We start from the raw sequence: 19,954 nt of genomic DNA, 5'->3' as shown, positions 1-19,954 counted from the left end.
CATTGGCACTTGGACAAAATGCAGGACAGGAACACTATTGGAAACTGACCACAAACAGCAAAAGCAAAGTCAGAGTTCACAGTACTACTCTTACTTGAAGATATGTACCCCAGAAATTTCTGCTCCTAGTCCATAAAATAAGACAGCTCCTATAGCAGAGCCTAAAATTGGCATGGATACCAGAAGTACCCAGTTGGCTCAGTTCCCATTCATCCTGATTACAGCCACTATCAAGTAATCTTCAGCTTTAATATCTTCAAAACCAGACTGGAGTACAACAACAGCAAAAAAAAAAAAAAAAAAGTTGTATCCATGTGTCAGTACTTAAAAAGAATACAGAACTTTGCTATTCTAGAAGTAACTTGCAAGTAATGCAATTATGTCTTCATGAGTGTGAAGGAAAGAAACACTTTTGTTGCCTTCATAATCTTGAATCAAGTTATTAATAATACAAGATACTCTGTAGTCATAGCTGCACCTGGGATACTTGGAAGGTTACTTAAAGGCCTACAAAGAAGGATGTGATTAATAGATTTGCCCCTCCGACACAAGATTCTCTCAAAGCAAATTCACATTCCAAAAATTCTAAAAAAATTAATGATCATTACAAATCTCACTGTATTCTACCTAAATAGTTAGGCACATCTTTCTTCTGCTAATTGCTAATACGAACTCCTAGATGCATATTTTTAGGAAAGCGTGTTCTTGCCTCTGAAAATATGACGAGAGCAGGGAGATGTGGCAACCACACTGCTTGACAAGAAAAGGATAAGCATCATATAGATGAAGCGTAAGAACATCCATGAAACGGAACAGCAACAGATTCAGATCAGTCAAAGTGAAATTTAAATCTTTACCTCAAGAACACAGAGAAGTTCTTCCACATATGCTCGTTCAGTTTCAATAAGTTCATTCATTACATGCCTGTAAACAAAGAATGATAATTAAGGAAGGCCTATTCACTCCTACAAAGTATTAAGGCAATGTTAACTCTGTAGGTTTCTACTTCAACTGGAAATCATTTGTTTTCTGAAGTAACATGAAATGTGATTGTCATGGATATTTATGTCCATAGTTTATGTACCCATGCTGAGAAGCATGCATTTTTTAAACATTTTGAAGTTGAAAATGTGTTTAAATAGGGGGGGAGCCAAAGCTGGAATTTTAAGCATCATAGGAGCTGAACAGAAGCAGTGAACAGCTTTTATCATTCTATATATAAAATCTGGTTATATAGCATTTGCAAACATTACAGGAGCTGAAGTTAGAGGTGCAAAGGTTTCTAGTTACACTGATCATTTTGAATTTGAGGCATTTACGGTAACTTAAAAGTAACAGTACCTCTTTTTAAGGTTAGTTTTCCTTAGTAATTAGGCATGCATGCTTGCTTCTCCCCCTAGCCTTTGTGATTTCAGATGATTTAACACACAGTTATAATAGTGAGAAGACTGTGAGAATATCCAGTTTTCAGTTAGAAATGCAAGTTCATCTGTACTACTTGCAGATGGTATAAGGGATGTTACTTAGTTTTAATACAGGGAAGTTCTTAAGGTCAGAGTCTAAATAGAATCAAATAAAATTGCTTTCTGAAGCACAGAGACCAAAGTCTCTGACAGATTTACAGGAGGCTTATTCCTCAAAACTGTATCATCTCTGGAATGAAAATATGTAATTATCCTCCCATAGTATTATCTTTCTGCAGCAGAGCTAGACTCTGATGCTATATAAACTTTAAATAATGCTAAAGACAGTCTGAAATATCTTCTTCCATGTACAAAGCATAGCAGCATACTTGTCTTATCAAATCTCTAGCCAAACTCAGACTGCACTGGAATCAAATCAGAGAAAGAACATTTGTTGTTTATCAAAATACACTTACTGCCGTAACACAGCTAGGTTTTCTTCATCATCCATTGTAGAGCCTCCTCTGCTTTGATGGAGTTCACTCATTTCACTCTAAAGAAAGAAACAAACGAATTATCACAGCATAACATGGAGGGGAGAAAGGCACTTGAAAATATTGAGCTTTGCACTCAGGTCTATTTGCATGAGCTTTCACAGGAAAGGCTCTACTCCACTAAAAATGAAGTCATTTTGCAGAAACTCAGTGAAAAAAAATCCAAGTCAACCTGAATATCTCAAAACATGCATGAACATTTAGATACAGGGAGCTCACTGTCAAAGGTCAGATTAGAAAAGACGGAGGCTCAAGATCCCTCTGAGGTAAAATAACATCACAGCATCAGCATAATCTTGGAGGCAATGCTGCCCTTAGTCTGCTTTCCAAGCTAAAAATCAGGTGCTGTGCTAACTTTCTGGTAACTTACTAACTTGGTAGAAGATCCCTTTTACAAATTTTATTGTAATGTCTAAGCTAATTCAAACTTCCACTTAAAATAAAAATGTTCTTCTTCCAGTTCCCCCACAAACCAACCCTTTTCTCCAACTTTTGTCCCTACTGGACATACAGCCTTGTCCCTCTCCTTGCGTCATCTCTTGACTCTTGCTGAACCTTTACTGAGTTAATTCAACTCTCTAACTCAGTGAGAAACTATTTGTTTCTGCTGCTGCCGTCAGATTATTTTCCTTGCTGGAGGCGGAGCAGGAAGACCTTCCCCACTTGGGAATGGCAACCCATTAGGTCAGGTGAAGCTTTCTTTGAGCCAATGACAACTACCTTTTCACTTCTGCTAGTTTTAAGGGTAGCCAATTACTACTGGCAAATAATAAATGTTTCCTGTTCATAGATTTTACATTTTGCTGCCCCTAACATTTTTCCTAATATAGGCAGCTATTTACTTTACCCTCTCATACTCGGCCCTGTGACAAAGCAGTCTTTATTTAAACTAGAGTTACTTTGATAGGGGCAGTATCAGCACATTTTCAGTGAAATAGCCTCATTCTTCTTGAAGGTGTTGAATATTCCATTGTGTTATGACTTTCTCAAGTAGCGCGTACATGAAAAACACAGAAAAGAATGTTACCTTTCCTCTTCTGTAGTTTACTTTCCGAAGCACACCGCTTTCTGTGTTGGATACACAATCTCTTTGAAGACCTAAGCATATAAACCAGATTCAAACAGCAGTCAGAACTTGAGCGGATCTAACACAGATGTTTGTACAACCACAAATTACGGCTGAAAGTTTCTTCAAGTTTCTCAACACAGTGTAAAAAATTACTTAACTCTACTACATTTACTTACCTGGAGAGGTACAAGGAGATTTTACAAAGGCTTCGGGTCTAGGTGCAACTGGCTGAACAGGACGCATTTGCTTAGCTGCCAGTTTCTTAAGACTGACTTGTCTCTTCTGAAACATTTCTTCCATGCTTACTTGCTTCAGGAAAACCTTTTGTACATGTTCCTACCATTGCCACACGAAGAAAAATAAAAATCACTCTCAGAGACCTATCAATGAGCTATACTTGCGGTGCATTGATTTGCAATGACTATTGCTTTCATACCACACAGTAAAATACTACCCTACTCTTCACTTCTAACAAGGCATAATTTACAGTTATTTAGCATACTTAAGGTTGGAACATATTGTCACAGAACATTCTTTCTTATTTCTGTAGGAAAACCAATGGGGTTCAACATTTGATTTAAGAAAAAAGTAAAAACTATAAAGTTTTCTTGAAAGCGTCTAATGTCTCCTTTATAACAGAGCCATCGACAAGAAAAGGGGGTGTATTTTGAAGTCCTATTTTGTAACTGTTTTTTTTCTAGAAGTTGTGCAAATATGATGGAAAATCATGTTTTTACTATAAAAAAAATATTTTGAGTACTCGAAAGATTGGAGATTTATTAAAAAAACCAACAATGCTACTATCTGAACAATTTAAGTTGTCATTAATTGGTTCCGATCCCTTGGTATCTGTCCAAAGATACAATCTGACTACCACCTCAGACAATCTGTCAGCTTTCCAGTAAGTACCTGCTCTGCTGCTCTGATATAGGGCATGAAGTCACCTAGGAGGATTAGCTTTATCAAGGGCCGTGCAAGATACCAATTTTAAATTTAACAAATGGATGCATAAATACATGAATAAATTAAGGTACCTTTAGGTCCTCATTGAGGATGCGTTCATACTCTATGTAAATTTTATCCAGCTCCTTAATTTTATTGCCTGCACCAGTGTCTAGGAATTTCTCAATCTCCTGTAGTGCTGATTCTGCACCATCCTGAGACTGACACTTATCCACAGGCTGTGAAGCCAGAAGATAAATTCCTTCATCACACCACTTCATAGACTGAAAACAAAGAAGAGAACAGGCTCAGAATGCATTCATGTCAACATCAAACACTAACTGCTTGTGATTAATTCAGCTATTCAAGGATAAAACGTCCAGTATACCCAAGCTGTTACAATGTGTTGATGGAGGTTTTAGTACACAAGACAGGAAACAAAACTGCTCCATAGAAAATTTACCTTTTCCAGTAAGCCATGCAGTTCTAGAGATTTATTAAGAACATTCCTCTTCCGTTCCATCTCAGTAGTGAAGGCATCACAAAGATTATGAAGTTCACTGCATTTTGGAGTAATGGAGTCCAAAGCATAATGATTGTTCTTAATAAAAGCGTCACACTCTGAAGCTAGCATTCTGGCTTTTGCTACAGTTTCCTAAGAAAGCAAGCATTGATTGAGGTATATCTTTCCTTGAGTCAACATCAACTAAAAAAAATATAACTTTAATTATCTGTTTCTGCACACTACAAACACAGATTGATACAGAATACAAATGTGTCTTGGTTAACAAATCAAAGTGATTTCCTATCTTTCCAGATGACGAAAAACTTTCATGCCTCCTGCTTTACTGTGTCAGACACTTCAGAAACATGAAAGAATTTAAACACACAGCCCCTGTGAAGGAACCACTTTTAGCCCTTGTATGCCTTAGCTATTCAGAAGTATGTTTGTGAGTATACATGTGCAACTTGGAGTTCAGAAGCTATCCGAACTGAAATAAAAAGAACATTACTCTAGCACCTCAGCCTCAAGAGCAACAGTCTCACTTATATGACACACAGGTCTTAATATGTTATTTATGTTCCTCTTCTACATTTCAGAGTGTATTTCTGTTGATCGTGTTTTACCATACTGTGTACACAACATGAAGTTGCCTAATTTCTGGCATTTAAAGCAGTAAGTATTTTCATAAGAATGGAAGTACCCCCTCCCAACCCCCTTGATCATTGAGTGCAGAACTTGGCTATGTTGTCATTTCATCGAAGTCTTCCATGAACCAGTCATATTGGCCTTATGATTAGAGTCACTCTGCTCTTTATTAAGGGTCGCCTGAGAAATGGGCCACTTCGATGGTTAAAAACTTTATAGTAATGTGCAGAACTAACTTGGAATAGACACTTAGTTCTGCCCTGCTGTTAGTTTAAGCTCTGGTTATACAATATTTCACTAATTAAATATCACTTCTCTCTATAAACACATGCTTATGCTAGAAATACAGAGAACTGTAGAATTCTTACAAATGATTTTTCTTCAAAGTTGGCAAGATCTTTCAAAATGTGCTCCACATGTGAGCAGCTGTTTCCCACATCTGTGAAAGCTGACAGCCTCTCAGACACAATATCCAAAGCTGCTTTAACCTGAAATTAGATACATGTATGTTACAACGAGGATGACTGAGCCTCTGGAGGTGCAGTCAAATAGCTGCAAGTCAGTATTCTCATTCTGGAGACTTAGAGTTACTGAGGCAAAGACAAAAATCTACCCCCCAGTTAAAACTAAAATCAAACACAAAGAAATGGGAATGAAGTAACCTTGTTTTCTGAGCATTATGTTTTCTGCTACTAGAAAAAAAAAAAAAACTAGGATGAATTTATCATCTAGCTTTCACCATATGACAATAGTGCAATCTGATATTAACATAGAGAGCACAGCATGAGAGAGAGGTCCTCATTGTACCAATTGGTTTAGAGAAAGACACATATACACATATTTGTAATGTGGTTTTTGAATGTTAATCCTGGGGAGAAACAGGGACCCTACTCTGAGATCAGCTACTCCAGAGTAAAGTGTCCATAGGTGCAATAAAGCACATGCATTAAACTAACATGAGATCATAAACTGGCTGTAAAAATTTTAGTTCAGCCTCCACCCAGCTTCTAATGTTGTGGTTGCAACTTCCCACCCACAGTGCTGGAGACTGCTTTATAAAACTTCAGCCAAAAGGTTTAGGTAAGTCTTGGTTCCATAAAAGGGCCTATTGGCAAGATGAAAGCCTTGCAGCCAGCACATTATGCTTCTGTGGTAGAGAATAGATTTCAAAGGAGTTCTCAAATGCTTATACACTGCTGGGCCAGTGGAAAAAAAATAACACTGCAGAAGAGAAGCTATTATGTCTCTATAGCCAAGTATTCAAGGTAGTAAAGATAGCAAGATGTCAAGTAAGGACACGTCAGAGAAAAAAAATGGAAAAAGCTTTCAAGTACACACAGAAGAGCTGTGAAAACAAGAGTGAAAGTATTTGCTTCTGAATCACTTCTACATTACCAAATATTGACTGCCACCAAGAAGTTCTCACCTCTCTAAAATTCTGTTCAAAATTCCGAAGGTGCAGACACTGCTCAAGTTTTTGCTGGTGCTTAATCCAAAACTCATCAAAGGCAGACTCTGTTTCATACAACTGAGCCAAAAGCCTTGAAGAACAAATAACCAACAACAAAAAAACAAACTGTAAGAATGGGGGTTGCAACCTTCAAGGATAATACACCCTTCCACATTTAATAAGAAGTCTCTTCAAAGCACTGTTTACCAGAAAAAAATATTAATCTGGATTCAGGAAACTTTTTTTGAGTATTGCATGGAATTTTATTTTTCAAGAATAACATTGATGTGAAGCTGGAATCCAAAACAAACATTAAGTTCTGAGAAACTGTCAAGCACTCATTTGTAGGTAGCTGCTGCAAATACTGCTTCTCAGCTCTGACCTGGGGACATAGGGCTTGCAAATAGAAACATACAAATGCACGTGGGCTTAGACTCTGAAGAGCCCAAGCTTTGAGCTATAAAGAAAAAAATGAAGCAATAAATTTGTGCTGCTATGACCAGCCAGCTGCCCTTACATTTCATCCCTTAGAGCAAAAAACTGAAGGTCACTGCTCCTCTTCTGAGCAGAGAGACTGCTTTAATAACATAGGCATGTAGCAGTACTGAAATGGAAAGAACCTTCTTCAATTATAATTCTAGCAGAATTCCTCAAGACTTCACTTTTCAACCTTTCTTCTAGTAGTGTATTTGACATTGTGGTATTCTATGGACCATACAACATGCTTTGTTGTATTTAGGCTACACCCAAAAAAAAGGCTGGATGACAGAATCTGAAGTTTTATCCTTAATAGAACAGAAACGAACCCTGGATTTGCAAATTAAACCTAATTAGAAAAAGAAAAGGCAGACACACAGTTTAATGCAACTTTTGTCAGGTACTGTATCAAGTGGAACATTTTGGGTAAGTTAACAACCCCCACCTCCACCCTGATTATCCTTCAGATAGCTAATAGCAGCAATGACTCCAAAGAAGTGACTTTTGCCAAGATTTGTCCATTAGAAGCGACACTCACTTGGAAAGAAAAATCAGTCCAAGGGTAACAGAAACATGGAATGACAGACAAAAAAAAGAATGCAGATTACTGCCTTGGGGAAATGAGCTATGCTTTTATAGCTTTGTTCAAGTTTACATCTGTGCTATGATGATATGATGTCTTCAAAATTGGCAATAATTTAAGGGTGGTGGGAGAAGCAAATAAAAAGAAAATCTATTACTTGCCCAGAAGAAGCACACAGGGAGTTTGTACATAGATGATACTCCAAGAGTAAAGTAGTCCATAATAGCCCTTTAAAGGCTTCTAATTACTTTGATAAGATGTGAGCAGTGTTAGGAGCCCTTTCAGATAGGTTTCTTTATATTCTTGTGATCTAGTAGTGGACATCAGAGGATATCTTTGCTTAAGGCAGATCTGATAACAGCAGAGTTGTTTCTGAAAGTATCTTTTATCTATTCATACTGCATTGTTTGCACACTTGCTAAGCATACATATAGAATTAAGGAAAACAGTCAGGCAGGGGTCAAAAACAGAAGCAGCATGTTCAGTATTTCACTCCTCTCACCTTTTTACTGTAGTTTGATTGTCTAGTTGGTCTTGATTCAGTTTGTATTCAGGGTTCTCAGTAACTGGCTTTGTAATACTTCCAAGGATATCATCTCCCTGTTCTACTGCTAACCTTATATCTTCCTACAAAACAAAACAAGAACAAAAACAATAAAACAAGCAAAAAACAAACAAGAAAAACCCCACATGGAAGAATTCTGTTATTACTGGGGATTTTTTAGTTTGCTTAAACAGACTCCTCTAGGCATCAAACTGGACAAAATACTTTGTTTGTAACAGCAATTAACACAAGCATAGTTTGATTAAAAGCAGTATTGACAACAAAGATACTAAATGCTATATGTCAGATTATGGGTCTTAAAACCGTATTACATTGAGCTAAACTTTAGTGACAGAATCTTCTAGCTTCTCTCTGTGCTACAATTATCTCACAAACTTTAAATGTATAGTTTTGAGACTCCTAAACATTTTTCTATTAAGCTGATTTGAAAGAACATTTGTGCATTCTTCAAGAGGTCATACATTTTTTAGCATGTAAATACAATAAAATTTATTACTATAAACAAAGCTACAAATTAAACCCTCACTTCATATAAGGGTATTTGTTTCCATACACAAATCATTATGTATCTGTACATAAGTATACTTAGCTCTAACAACTGTCCTTATTGAAAACTGAAAGAGGATTCTTAACTTGAAACCAAGAAAAACAATGTTGGTGAAATGTTAATGCAATGATTTAATTATCATAATCTATTAGCTTCAGCATCTAATAACTGAATACCCTCCAGTCTTTTTATTATCAGTATTAGCTATAAATTACAAACACTTGAACTAGAAGACAATGTATTAATAAAACATACGTACCTTCATTTTGTCCTTCTTTTCCGTGTGTGTTGCAAGAAGGGAGCTGGTTGATTGCACATCATTTGGTAGCTCTGTTTCAGCCAGTTCAGTCCCAAAGGACTGAAGAATCTGAGCTGTTTGCTTAACCTTTTGGGCAAAACCTTCTATAGCCTTTTGGAATAAAAATCATTAATGATGTTTCATGCTCATCGCATGCACATGTACAAACACACACAAAATATAACTCACAGAACAAACTTGAGCAGATGAATTACATGATTAAAAAATGGTCAAAGCATCACTTTGTAAGCAAAGATACCATCACCATTAATTCCTTAATTGTATGTTTTTCCTAGGCTCGTATCAGCTACATCTTCCTCATATTTTTAAAATCTATTTATTTTACAACTTGAGCTTTTTCTTTCTTGTAGCAAAAACAACATGCTTCAACACAACAATACACTGTAGTTCCTTTGCTCCAAGCAGTCAGAAAACCACTCCCAAGTTATTACTCATATTTCTCTAATATGACTAAGTACCATTGGGAACATAATCTCACTCAGAGCAAGTCAACTTGCATCACTTGGAATATGTTTTATAAATGACAGGGTATAAAACAGAAGAGCTCATGAAACTGAAAAGTTAAAAGAACAGCTAAGACTTACAGTGCGACGGGATAGCCATCTGTTATGGCAGTAGTCCAGGGTGCCACCAAGATCTTCTGTTAATTGTGTTTTATCAATGTAACTCTGCAGTTCTGATACTGAGCCCAGCATTATGATCTGCAGCAGCAAAGAAAAAGAGAGCCCAATCAGTGGTGAAATGCCCCTTATTAAGGATTCTAAGCCGCATCCTTCAGCCTCTATTAGAGAAACTTCATTTTCACACAGAAGCAAGTGATAGAACTATTTCCAAAAAGAAACAACACAAAAACAAACAAAACATTTAACACTTGTTTCAGCTGAAGATTATATAAACTTAAACAACTGCAAACAAGCTTAAGCACCTGGCTCCACAGCACACATTAAAAGAAGCTTCTGAATCATACAGCATAAAAATAAATAAAATCCAATGGAGGCATTTACATCTTGATAAACTACACTTGGATATTTCCTAAGAGCAACAGCATCACATCCATTTCTTACTCATTTTTGGTCTCCTGTGTCTGGGGGAGAGAACAGTTGTATTTTCATGGATTAGGTACATATGAACCAGTTCAAAGAAATAAACAAGGACTTTAGGGAACTTTTCTTAACTAGCTCTAATCCTGGAAATTTACATCTGACAGATATGAAATAACTCCTTCCATCATCTATTTGTATTTCTTTGAATAGCTTGCATAGTTTCAAAGCTAATTTTAAAATATAAACATCACTGACTAGACTAAGTACTTCAACAGATCCCTGATAACAAAGTGGAAACAGAAGATTACTTACAGGTACTTTCATTTTAAACTCATCTTTGTTGAACTTGAAAGCAATGTCTGAAAGAGCTCGATGAAAAAGTCCTGTTGGGCGCAAAACAAGGACGAGTTGCAAGTTCCCTGGAAAAGATGCCTGTGAAACAAGTTTAATCTGTTATTTTCTGGTGCTTCGAAGGAGAAGCCTCTGTTAAACCACAAACCAATTGTATCAAAGTTCTCCATAACAGGGTAACCAATTATAAACCAAACAAGGAGCGTGCAGAGAGCTCCATTCAAAGAGACATTTATGCATCTTGGGAACAGGAATCTAATTCTCCTGGAATCAAATTTTTCAGGGCTGGCTCGTAACACTCGCATCTTCAGTTAAGATGACATCATAACCAAGGAGGCTAATGAAAAGACAAAGATAGCTTAGTACTTTTTCAACAATACTTCCAATGGTTACCTTATATTTTCTCTAATAGATAATCTAATAGATAATAGCAGAGGTTTCTCTTGGCACCTACTGAATATGTAACAACCAATTTCTTGTTTGTGTGTACTACCTTGCCAGTTGCCTACATAAACTATCGTCACTAAGACTCAGTTTCTCAGGCAGTATTTTAGAAGAGGTAAGCTTGAATTTTGCAGGCAAAAATAAAACCCAAATTATCCTCAGCTGTGCTTTTTCTAATCATCTTTCAAATTGGAGCCTGACAGATTCTCCCTGGTTCTAAAAGTGGCACAGGGAAAACAGAGGAGAAGGGAAGAAAAGCAGGCCTGATGCACTATATTACAAGACAAGCAAACAAACAAACCCTCTGCTGTGCCAGAAGTTCACGTACTTAGCATTTAGCCATTCTTGAAATCACACAAATCTTCTCTCATATTTAGTATTTCCACTGCAGGGAGGCACTAAAACTCTCTGAAGAGAAGTTCATCATAATGATTAAGTATGCAAAAAAAAATAAATATATATATTTATTATGTTGTTGTATAAAAAAAATAAATTCCTGTCGGTAATCAGATGAAAATGAAAATAAGACGATTTTTCAAAGTTATTGTAACAAAGATAACTTCAATTTTAAGAAAGCGATTTAACTCATACTAAGAAACACTTGCAAGAATGGACAAAGTATTTTTTAAAATTAAATATCTGAAAAATATTTTTACAATGGTAATTACATAGACAATTTAAACTCACATCAATTTATTTTGTGCCTGTAACAGTAGTGTGCAGACTCCGACTGAGCTGTTAATTTTCACCTCCAAATCCCCTCCCCTCCCCAAATTTATTCAGTGACAATACTAATATGTCAGAACAAGAAGCTACAAGGAGAAATATCTTTCAGGTAACACCTTTTGAAAAAAAAAAAGGGTGTTCACATGACATATGCATCCCTACACATGAAATCTAGATGTAGTGTCTTTGGCAGGTCTATTGGCTACACATTTAGCCTTGCACAAAACCTGGGGAAGCATCAGTTTGGTTTTCATTATGTTCAGTAGATACATCAGAAACATAAAAAGGGAGTGAAATTCTGAAACATGAAAGATACTGAAAAGCAAAAGTAAATTTTTAGTTATGTATGTAACAGATTTCTGCGTTCTATCTTTAAATTCTGTTTTACATTTTGTGACTGAAGTTTAGACTTCACATCATGATTTTAGAGAAAATATTTAAACTGTTACTGGAGCAAACATTAGTTGACAGATTCAAAGCATGAGTAAGTTTTTCTAAACTGTGCATTAGCTTTTATGAGATAGAAGTTTAATCACACAACTAAATCAAGCAAGGCTTTCCTGCTCAGGCAAACAGGTAAAGAGTACATATTACAACTGCTATCCACTTTACCGTGTCTACCCAGAAACAATGGTGCTAAAATCACTAGCTGTGCACCATGTAGACTAATTCCTATTCAAAACTTGTAGAGAGTTTCCTCTATCTTTCGTCTGAAATTCTTGGTTACTCTAACTTTGTCTACAGTGCTGTCCTTACCTCCCCTAGTCTGTCTTCCGGGCTCCTCATTGGGTTGGCTATTTTTTTTTCTCCCCTAAAATACTGAGCAGTCTTAAGAGTTACCAACTTTGCTGAGCATGACCAGGAGTCAGTTTCACAAATCAACTTTGTGAAACAACAAAAAGATAACTGATTGACACAGTAAACAATGCTGGACCAGTAATGTTTAACTGAGCTTATATCTTCACTTTTTTTATTACTGTTTTTTTTAACTGTTTTTATTTCTCCCCCTAAAATTCTGGTGACTTGCAGAGATAATGACATGATGCAAGAGACACTCTTCAGATGAAACAAAGGAAAAACAAAACGCTACAAAGCGCTCACAAATTTTTGGTGTCTTCTACTTAAGTCAGGGAAGTCCCTACTCCATTCTAGTCAATATATTGCTTCATCTCACTAGCATCAGTGCAGGCACTTGTTTGGTGCTTCACAGCACTGATAATATGAGTTTTTGTCTGTTCATCTCTTTTCATGACTTTCACAGTCAGTCAAGCAAGCGCTTATTCCAAAAATACAGATGTGCACGGGAACATCAGCTTTGAAATAAAACTAATCAAACCAGGAATTTATAAACAGCACACCATCCATAAACAAAGCCTTTCCAGTAGAGATGTTTGCTGCACCATGACTATTCCAAACCTGGAACCTTCAATGGCTGAGCAAAACAGAAGCTGCCTTAACAGTAAAGTTTAGATGTGTATAGTCTTTATCACCACTTCTCTTGACAGAATATTTATGACACAGAGACTGCCTGTAGCTTCAGGTTCAGTATTTGTGCTAAGAAGCTGCTAAAACAGGTGCTCCCAACAGGGTGTTGCTGAAGTCATTCTGTCATCCTACTTGTGCCAGTCAGCTTGCACAGCAATTCTGCCCACTCCTGCTTGATCTTTGGATGGTCAGATGGCATTTTCAAAGGAGGAGTAATATAATTGAATAGCTTATATTACAAGAGTCATCAGAATAGAGGTTGGCAGTCATTGAGATAGGATGTGCTGTTGCCAAATTCCTCCTTGGGAAAGGAAGGGCAGGAGGAGAGCAGTGGCCTGGGACTATCACCAAGTGTTGGTCACTACAGCTTTCAGCAGCAAAGACTAGAAGGTGTGCTCTTGGAAAGAGTAAACACCATATTTGTGATTTCATATCTCAGGCCTCCTCCTGTGGTTCCCTGGGCTTATTTAATATACACAGGAATTACACAGGTAATATACCTTATAAACAGAGATGCAGTTAAAGTCGCTGTTCACTGCCACAGAGCAATTCACTCAGCTGCCTTGGTATTCAGAAGTATTTTATACTTTTATATAGTAACAGAAACGTGCTCTGATAAACAGATAACCCAGGCCCCTTTCTCTTACCTTCCCCATGTAATCAGCCAGATTTCAGAAATCACACAAGCCACTAAAGAAAGAGCTAATGCCAGACTCAGTTGCAGAAATTCTGTCTTAAATAGCTGAAACAGCACCATGCAAGCCACAGGATACTTCTTCCAAATATACCTCTGCATATAAGGGAGCTAAAAAGTAGAGTTTACAGTGGGTTTATTATTATTCTTTAAGACAGATCACCCCTGGCTAGAATGAAGGCTCTTCCAACAGGCTTTTTGTCAAGGAAGAATCTTGAATTAAAACAATTCATAACAGACCAGTTTAAACTCTAGTTTTAAAAACACTGAAATATTTTGTTTAGGTATGTGATAGATGTGATACTATGATCCTGCATTTTAATTTAAGTTATTTTTTAATTAAAATAAAGAAAATCATGTAATACACAGGACAAATGGCTGGCTATACTAATAAAACTGTGAAAGTGCTTGCACATGTAATTTTCTCAAAACATTTGAAGCAATAAAGGCAAAAACATACTGCACTTCAGAATCACCTTTTTTAGTTTATTATTTACTGGAGTCATTCAAAAACAGCTACAAAATTCACACAGATACTGTTCTAGCTTAATCCTATCAAGTTTTTGGTGTTGTTTGAAACCCAAGCAAAAATTTATTTAATAAGAAACATAACTGCAGTCTGTAAGGAGAATATTTGTTTCACGTTTAACCCATACCAACCATTAAGTGCCATTACCTTTTACAGCACAAAATGCAAAGCTGGCTATTAACAGCGCTAGCAGGAACCGTAATGCAAAATAGCATATTTCATGACCATAGAACATTGGTTATGAAATCTAGCTTTCCTCCACCATCAGCTTACTAGGAAACTCAATCTCCCTCTACAAACAAGAGAAGGCCAAAGAACTCAAGGTTGGATCACTGTGATTCACTGTTTTTCACCTTGGATGTCAAACCAACGATAAAACTCCAGATGGCAGAAAAATGGGACTGCCTGGCTCCTGCAAGGTTTAGGATGGTATTAGCACTCCTGTCTCTCCTTGGGCTTCTGGTCTCCTCCTGCCAGCTTAAGGTCTTGGCCCTAACCTTCAAAGCAGTTAATGGACTAGGCCTCTTTCACAGCTAGCACTATGCTTTGATTTATGAACAGCTAAGAAAAATGCTGCACTCTGAACAACGCAGTCCAAAACAGAAGGCACAAAACCTGCAAACAATGCATCCTAAGTTGAAGATAGCAAATCATAAAGCAAACTGTCACAGCAGGCTGGATAAAACCCAAGGCCTGTCCTGTTTAGACAGGGCTGCAAGCTTTCAGAACTGGTTAAAACTTTCTAATTACCTGAGTTACCTCCATACCAACTGCTTCCTCAAGCAGCTGCCCACAGGTATGTTATTCTCTAAGGAATTAGGAAGATTATTTCCTCTGGACTTTCAATATGAGGCTGACTGATAACTGTCAGTGAAGCTTTTAGGGTTTTTAGCAGCAGTAGTTCTGGGTGAATGCTACAGCCACTGCCTTTCCTATATGTACAAAACTAGGTTTCTCTCATCTTTTACTTCACCTTCATAGCTCTGGCTCTCTATAGAAACCCTAAAGTATCAGTAAAGTATCTATATAAATATGGATTCAGCTTTTCATTGCTCATTTTCTGCCTCAGGAAAGAAATTGGTCCCTAAGAATAAAGTGGGGATAAAAATCAAGCCTAGAAATCTCTCTTAACAGAAATATTTCCCACATGAATTACAGCTTAAAATATTCTTTTTTCATTAGCTTTGTTTTAGAACATGCTCTCAGCACTTAGTATAAATCAAACATTTTTGTGAAGAGACTTGAAAACAGAACAAAACACATGTTCCTAAGAACTTCTGTTTAGAAGCTGTTCACTGCTTACAAATGTATTTCCTACAGTTGTCAGAATATTGGCGGTGGGCAGATGCTCCAGCCAGGATACTCCTGCTGGGCACTGCTCCAGCCACAGCACCCTATCTGTGCTGGCATCTGATTTCACCAATAAAAGAATCAATCCCCTAAAAGTGATCAAAGAAAAAAGATAGCATGGTAGATATTGCATGACCTAGGCCAAATGAGCTAACAACCTAAACCCTCAAGCTCAAAGAAGAATTAAAACCAAAAATGAGCTGCTACCAGCAACTCTGCAACCTGCAGTGCACTTAAGGCCCATCTCCAAGCACTAGCACAGGCTGCCCAGTGAAACAGAGGAGTCACCAGACCTGGAGGTGTTCAAGAACTGTGTGGATATGGCACTGAGGGATGTGGTTACTGGGCATGGTGGGGGGATTAGATGATCTGAGAGGTCTTTTCTAATTTTAATTCCTTTATGACTCTATCCAGGCAAAGGAACCAACCAACACAATCACTGCATTTAGCATTTGGTATCATAGGAAATAGATGCTCAAATTCTGAAAATTGCATTTGTAGGTAAAACTGTGCACACTGAAAGAAAGTTACCATAAGTGTCTTTTTTAGCCATATTGTTAACATGTCTGCAGTTGCCTACTCCAACATGCCTTAAATCACATAAATAAGTATTCCACTGATGGTAGTCCTTTTATCTAATGTTGAACAGAAACTGCAACACTGAATTTAGAAAGTGATTCACAAACTTCAGATATTCAACCTTTTCTTCTTTCTTTAATCACTCAAATTTTGCTGTTCTTGGCCTTCCTTACTGGAATCTGTCCAATACTGCATCTCAAACATTCAAGAGAGTGGCAATAAACAATTTTGCTAATATTCCCGTGCATTTTTAGTAGTTTCCCACCCCTAAACACATTTATTTTAGAAAAAGTTATGTTGTAGGCATATGTAGACTATGATACAAGCACAGCCTGCTGAAGAAGTGGAGAGGACATGCAAGACCGGAGAACAGGATTGGGTGTAGGTCTGACAGCCATCCACTGGTTGGTAACAAGAACTGACCCTAGCTGTACAGGTCAGATAAGGCTGTAGCTATGCTTCTATCACTCCATTCACCACCACTGCCTTATCTATGCCTAACAACATATGGCCTAGTAGCCATGTTAAGAGCCTGAGCTATGACTAGAAGGTATCAAAGAAAAGAGAAAGTGCCACCTTTGGCAAAAACATGGAGATTATAAAACTATGTGATAATTAATCTAGGAACAATCCCTTATGTTTTAGGGAACTGAAAACAAGTTCTTAAGGAAACAATGGAACTCTGTTTTTCTGTATGTCTTTTTCATACCACCACTTATATCTTAGCCTACATACCTTGTAACAGTTCACTCCCTCTTGCTTATCATGGAAAACCACACGTAAAAAGGGTATAAAGTCAGGTCACTGTAGGACAGCTTTTGCTGCTCCCCTCAGCTGGCCTGAGACCTCTCCAAGCACACATGCCCCAACCCTACCTCCATTGCAGTTCACGATGGATGTGTTGACAAGACAGGCTGTATAACCTTTCCTACCCTGATTTACCCTCCCTGGAATTTGTATAATCTTACCCACTCTAATTTACCCTTAACTTACCCTAATTTACCCCCAGAGTACTGATTATTCAAAGGCTAATACACTGTTTACTTAGAATACCTGTGATGATAGAATGTATATGCAACAGCTTTCTCAGAATATATTTAATGATTTGTTTTGGTGCAACTGAAGTGTGCCAGTGAAGTGCACTGTAGTCACTGTGTTCTTGCTAGGTGAAACAAACCAGGGAATAGGGCGGGACAGCATAGTATTTCTTATAATTCCATTCACAATTAGCTATACAGCAGGAGTATTTTGTTACTGTTAAATAAATATCTTTTAACTAGCAGTAAGGAATTATTTTGTCAAAACGGGACCAAACAAAAATGCCTTCTACTGGTTTGATTGAACGTAGTAATAGAACTAAAAACTTCAGTAATTAAAGAAAATAAATTAAAAATAGATTTTTATGGCATTGTTTTTCAGCAATTACTGGAAAGATTGTATATACAATCCAAGCCAGGACAACATGAAACTAAAATTAAAAACAGTGTGACAAACACTTTAGCACTTGATAAATATGAATCTGCCTTTTCCTACTTTTGAAAAAAAATCCTCCAAATGTCATTTTTCATATTTCAAAAATTATGATTAAAATGGAGACTGGTGTGTGGGTATTGAATGGTTAAGATTTTACAGCTTGAAGGCAACACTTACTTATTCAATCATATGAACAGCTTTTAAACCTACATTCCTTTGACAAGACAAATAGAATCAGAACCCTAATGCTCAGTTATTGCAAAGTGGGTTCACGGCTCAGGGAGACACGTGGGCTGCCCATGCAAAGGCTGCTCCCACTTGGGGAAATGTGGTGCTCATGAGAATGTGCACAACGTACAAGATCATGCTCTCCAAATGCCCTCTTGGGGTGATATTATAAGCTGCAAACTGCATTAAAAGCATGTCAAGGGCACATGATGCTCAGCTCCAGTCAGCTGGGAAAGAGAAGAACTACATTTTTTGGGTGTCATACATTAGCTAACGTTTTGTTGAAGAAAAATCTCCTGCAGCTTTTCTGTTTATAATAGAAAGGTTCAACATGGGAAATCTTCAAGGAGTTAATGTAAAAACAGTACTCACTGCTATCCGCAGTATGGAAGCTTTCACAGAAGTCCATTTGTCCTGTCTGCGGTCTATGACAAGAATAAACCCAATTCCAGCATCCTGTAAACTAAGTTCAGAGGAAAAAATAGAAAAAAGGAAAAAGTTCAGTTAAAAACACAAACAGTACTTCTCTGATTCTCTTACTCAAAAAAGCAGAGGTAAAAGCAAGTTAAAAAAAACAAAACAACAGCAAAAAGATGCAAACAGCAGCTTGACTCATCTACGCAGAGTTATCATTAAGGTGTTTTAGATGAAGATGTAGTACACACCATTGGAAAGATGCAGCAGTTTCAAATATGTTCCACAGAGCTTCAGACCATAGTCAAATCATTAATTGCTCCTTTTCACTAAAGTTAAGTTTTACATGTCTTGCAGAGAGATTATTTCAGAGGAAAATAACACTCTTTGACTCTCCATCGTTTTGGTGCCGGTATAATCCCTCCTTTATGTTGTTTTCAGGAACATAATTCCAAGATCAAAACAAAGTAATTTTCCTTCTGCATCTGCTTTCAACCTTCTGTTTGTTTTGCCTTCCTCCTAACTAATACATAAAACTCCTTAAAAAGGCAGGTCTTTCTGATCTTTTCACGGTGCTCTTCCGTGCATCTGAAATTCTCCAGTGCTTCCAGGCTACAAATTTGTTCCCAGGTACATTCTGACATTCGCCAAAGCAAGAAACCCCTATGGCGTTTAAAAAGTCATAGATCTGAAAAATGAGATAAGCAGCACTTGTCTGCAATGGAAACATCTGTGAAAAAGAGCACTTAAATCCTTGCGTACGGGTGACCTTTCTTGTTTGCCTGTGCTCAGCTGCATGTGCTACGGAGTACAAATAAAGCGATCTGCTTCTGTTTTGTAATTTCCCATCTAAGCCAATTGTGTAATGCCAGCAGCAGACCTTGCCGGCCAATTGCAATCAAAACGAAGATGACAGGCAAATACAAGGCAGGCAGACTCGAATTTGTTATTCTCTTGTATATTTGGTTATTTTTAATCTCTGCTGGACTGTAATAATTCCAGATATAGTTTTTACTGCGAGGCCTGCTGTCTGTGCTGTTCAATGTGCTGGGAAATACTTTGTACTCATTTATCGTTCTACCTTAAAAAATAAGGAAAAAAACAACCTATCAACACAACAGAATGTTAGGAACCCTGAACTGCTGAGTTGCATTGCTGACTCATATGAAACTACGAGCTTTGCTTTATAGGATCACATTGATAGCATAATGAGAAGAGGATGCCAAGGAAAGCATAAATTACAAGTAACTAGATGTAGCACCTTAAGCTAATCTTCAAAACATCAAATTTAAACATGACTTGCAGTCAATTCCCTCTCCTTCATGAGCTGTGCATTTCTCTAATTCATAGACTAAATATTTAGAAAAAGTGCAAAGAAACATCTACGCTTGATTTCTTTCAATAGCAACTAATAAATCATTTTAACACAAGAAAATTTTAGATACCACCTCCCAAAGCTCACATTCAGTGCATGTTACTTAATTCTTGCCTCTGGGTTAGTATAACACTGATAAACAACATTTGAGTAGTTCTCTGAATAACACTTGCAGACAAATGGGGATTTATATTAGGAGGATTT

The 19,954-nt window shown here is 37.2% G+C and overlaps 1 protein-coding gene across 3 annotated transcripts in view; it reads right to left on the bottom strand.

Moving 5' to 3' along the window:
* MCF2L (MCF.2 cell line derived transforming sequence like) overlaps positions 1 to 19,954 on the bottom strand; it is a 141,303-nt gene that overhangs the window by 16,568 nt on the left and 104,781 nt on the right. For 2 of the 3 annotated variants that reach the window (XM_065741056.1, XM_065741054.1), the window contains 13 exons: positions 18,334 to 18,424; positions 10,415 to 10,534; positions 9,644 to 9,760; positions 9,000 to 9,149; positions 8,131 to 8,255; positions 6,545 to 6,659; positions 5,487 to 5,606; positions 4,432 to 4,623; positions 4,061 to 4,252; positions 3,203 to 3,362; positions 2,985 to 3,055; positions 1,880 to 1,956; positions 858 to 924 (listed from right to left, as the gene is read on the bottom strand). In XM_065741056.1, coding sequence (XP_065597128.1) covers positions 858 to 924; positions 1,880 to 1,956; positions 2,985 to 3,055; positions 3,203 to 3,362; positions 4,061 to 4,252; positions 4,432 to 4,623; positions 5,487 to 5,606; positions 6,545 to 6,659; positions 8,131 to 8,255; positions 9,000 to 9,149; positions 9,644 to 9,760; positions 10,415 to 10,534; positions 18,334 to 18,424 — 1,597 coding nt within the window. Of the gene's footprint in view, positions 1 to 857; positions 925 to 1,879; positions 1,957 to 2,984; positions 3,056 to 3,202; positions 3,363 to 4,060; positions 4,253 to 4,431; positions 4,624 to 5,486; positions 5,607 to 6,544; positions 6,660 to 8,130; positions 8,256 to 8,999; positions 9,150 to 9,643; positions 9,761 to 10,414; positions 10,535 to 14,684; positions 14,925 to 18,333; positions 18,425 to 19,954 lie in introns of those variants that run through there. The other variant, XM_065741055.1, reaches the window with a different exon arrangement.

Source organism: Cyrtonyx montezumae, unplaced genomic scaffold (assembly GCF_038088225.1).
Source record: "Cyrtonyx montezumae isolate F1298 unplaced genomic scaffold, pur_monq_1.0 scaffold_3, whole genome shotgun sequence".
NCBI lineage: Eukaryota > Metazoa > Chordata > Aves > Galliformes > Odontophoridae > Cyrtonyx > Cyrtonyx montezumae.
This window is presented reverse-complemented; position numbering and strand designations above follow the sequence as displayed.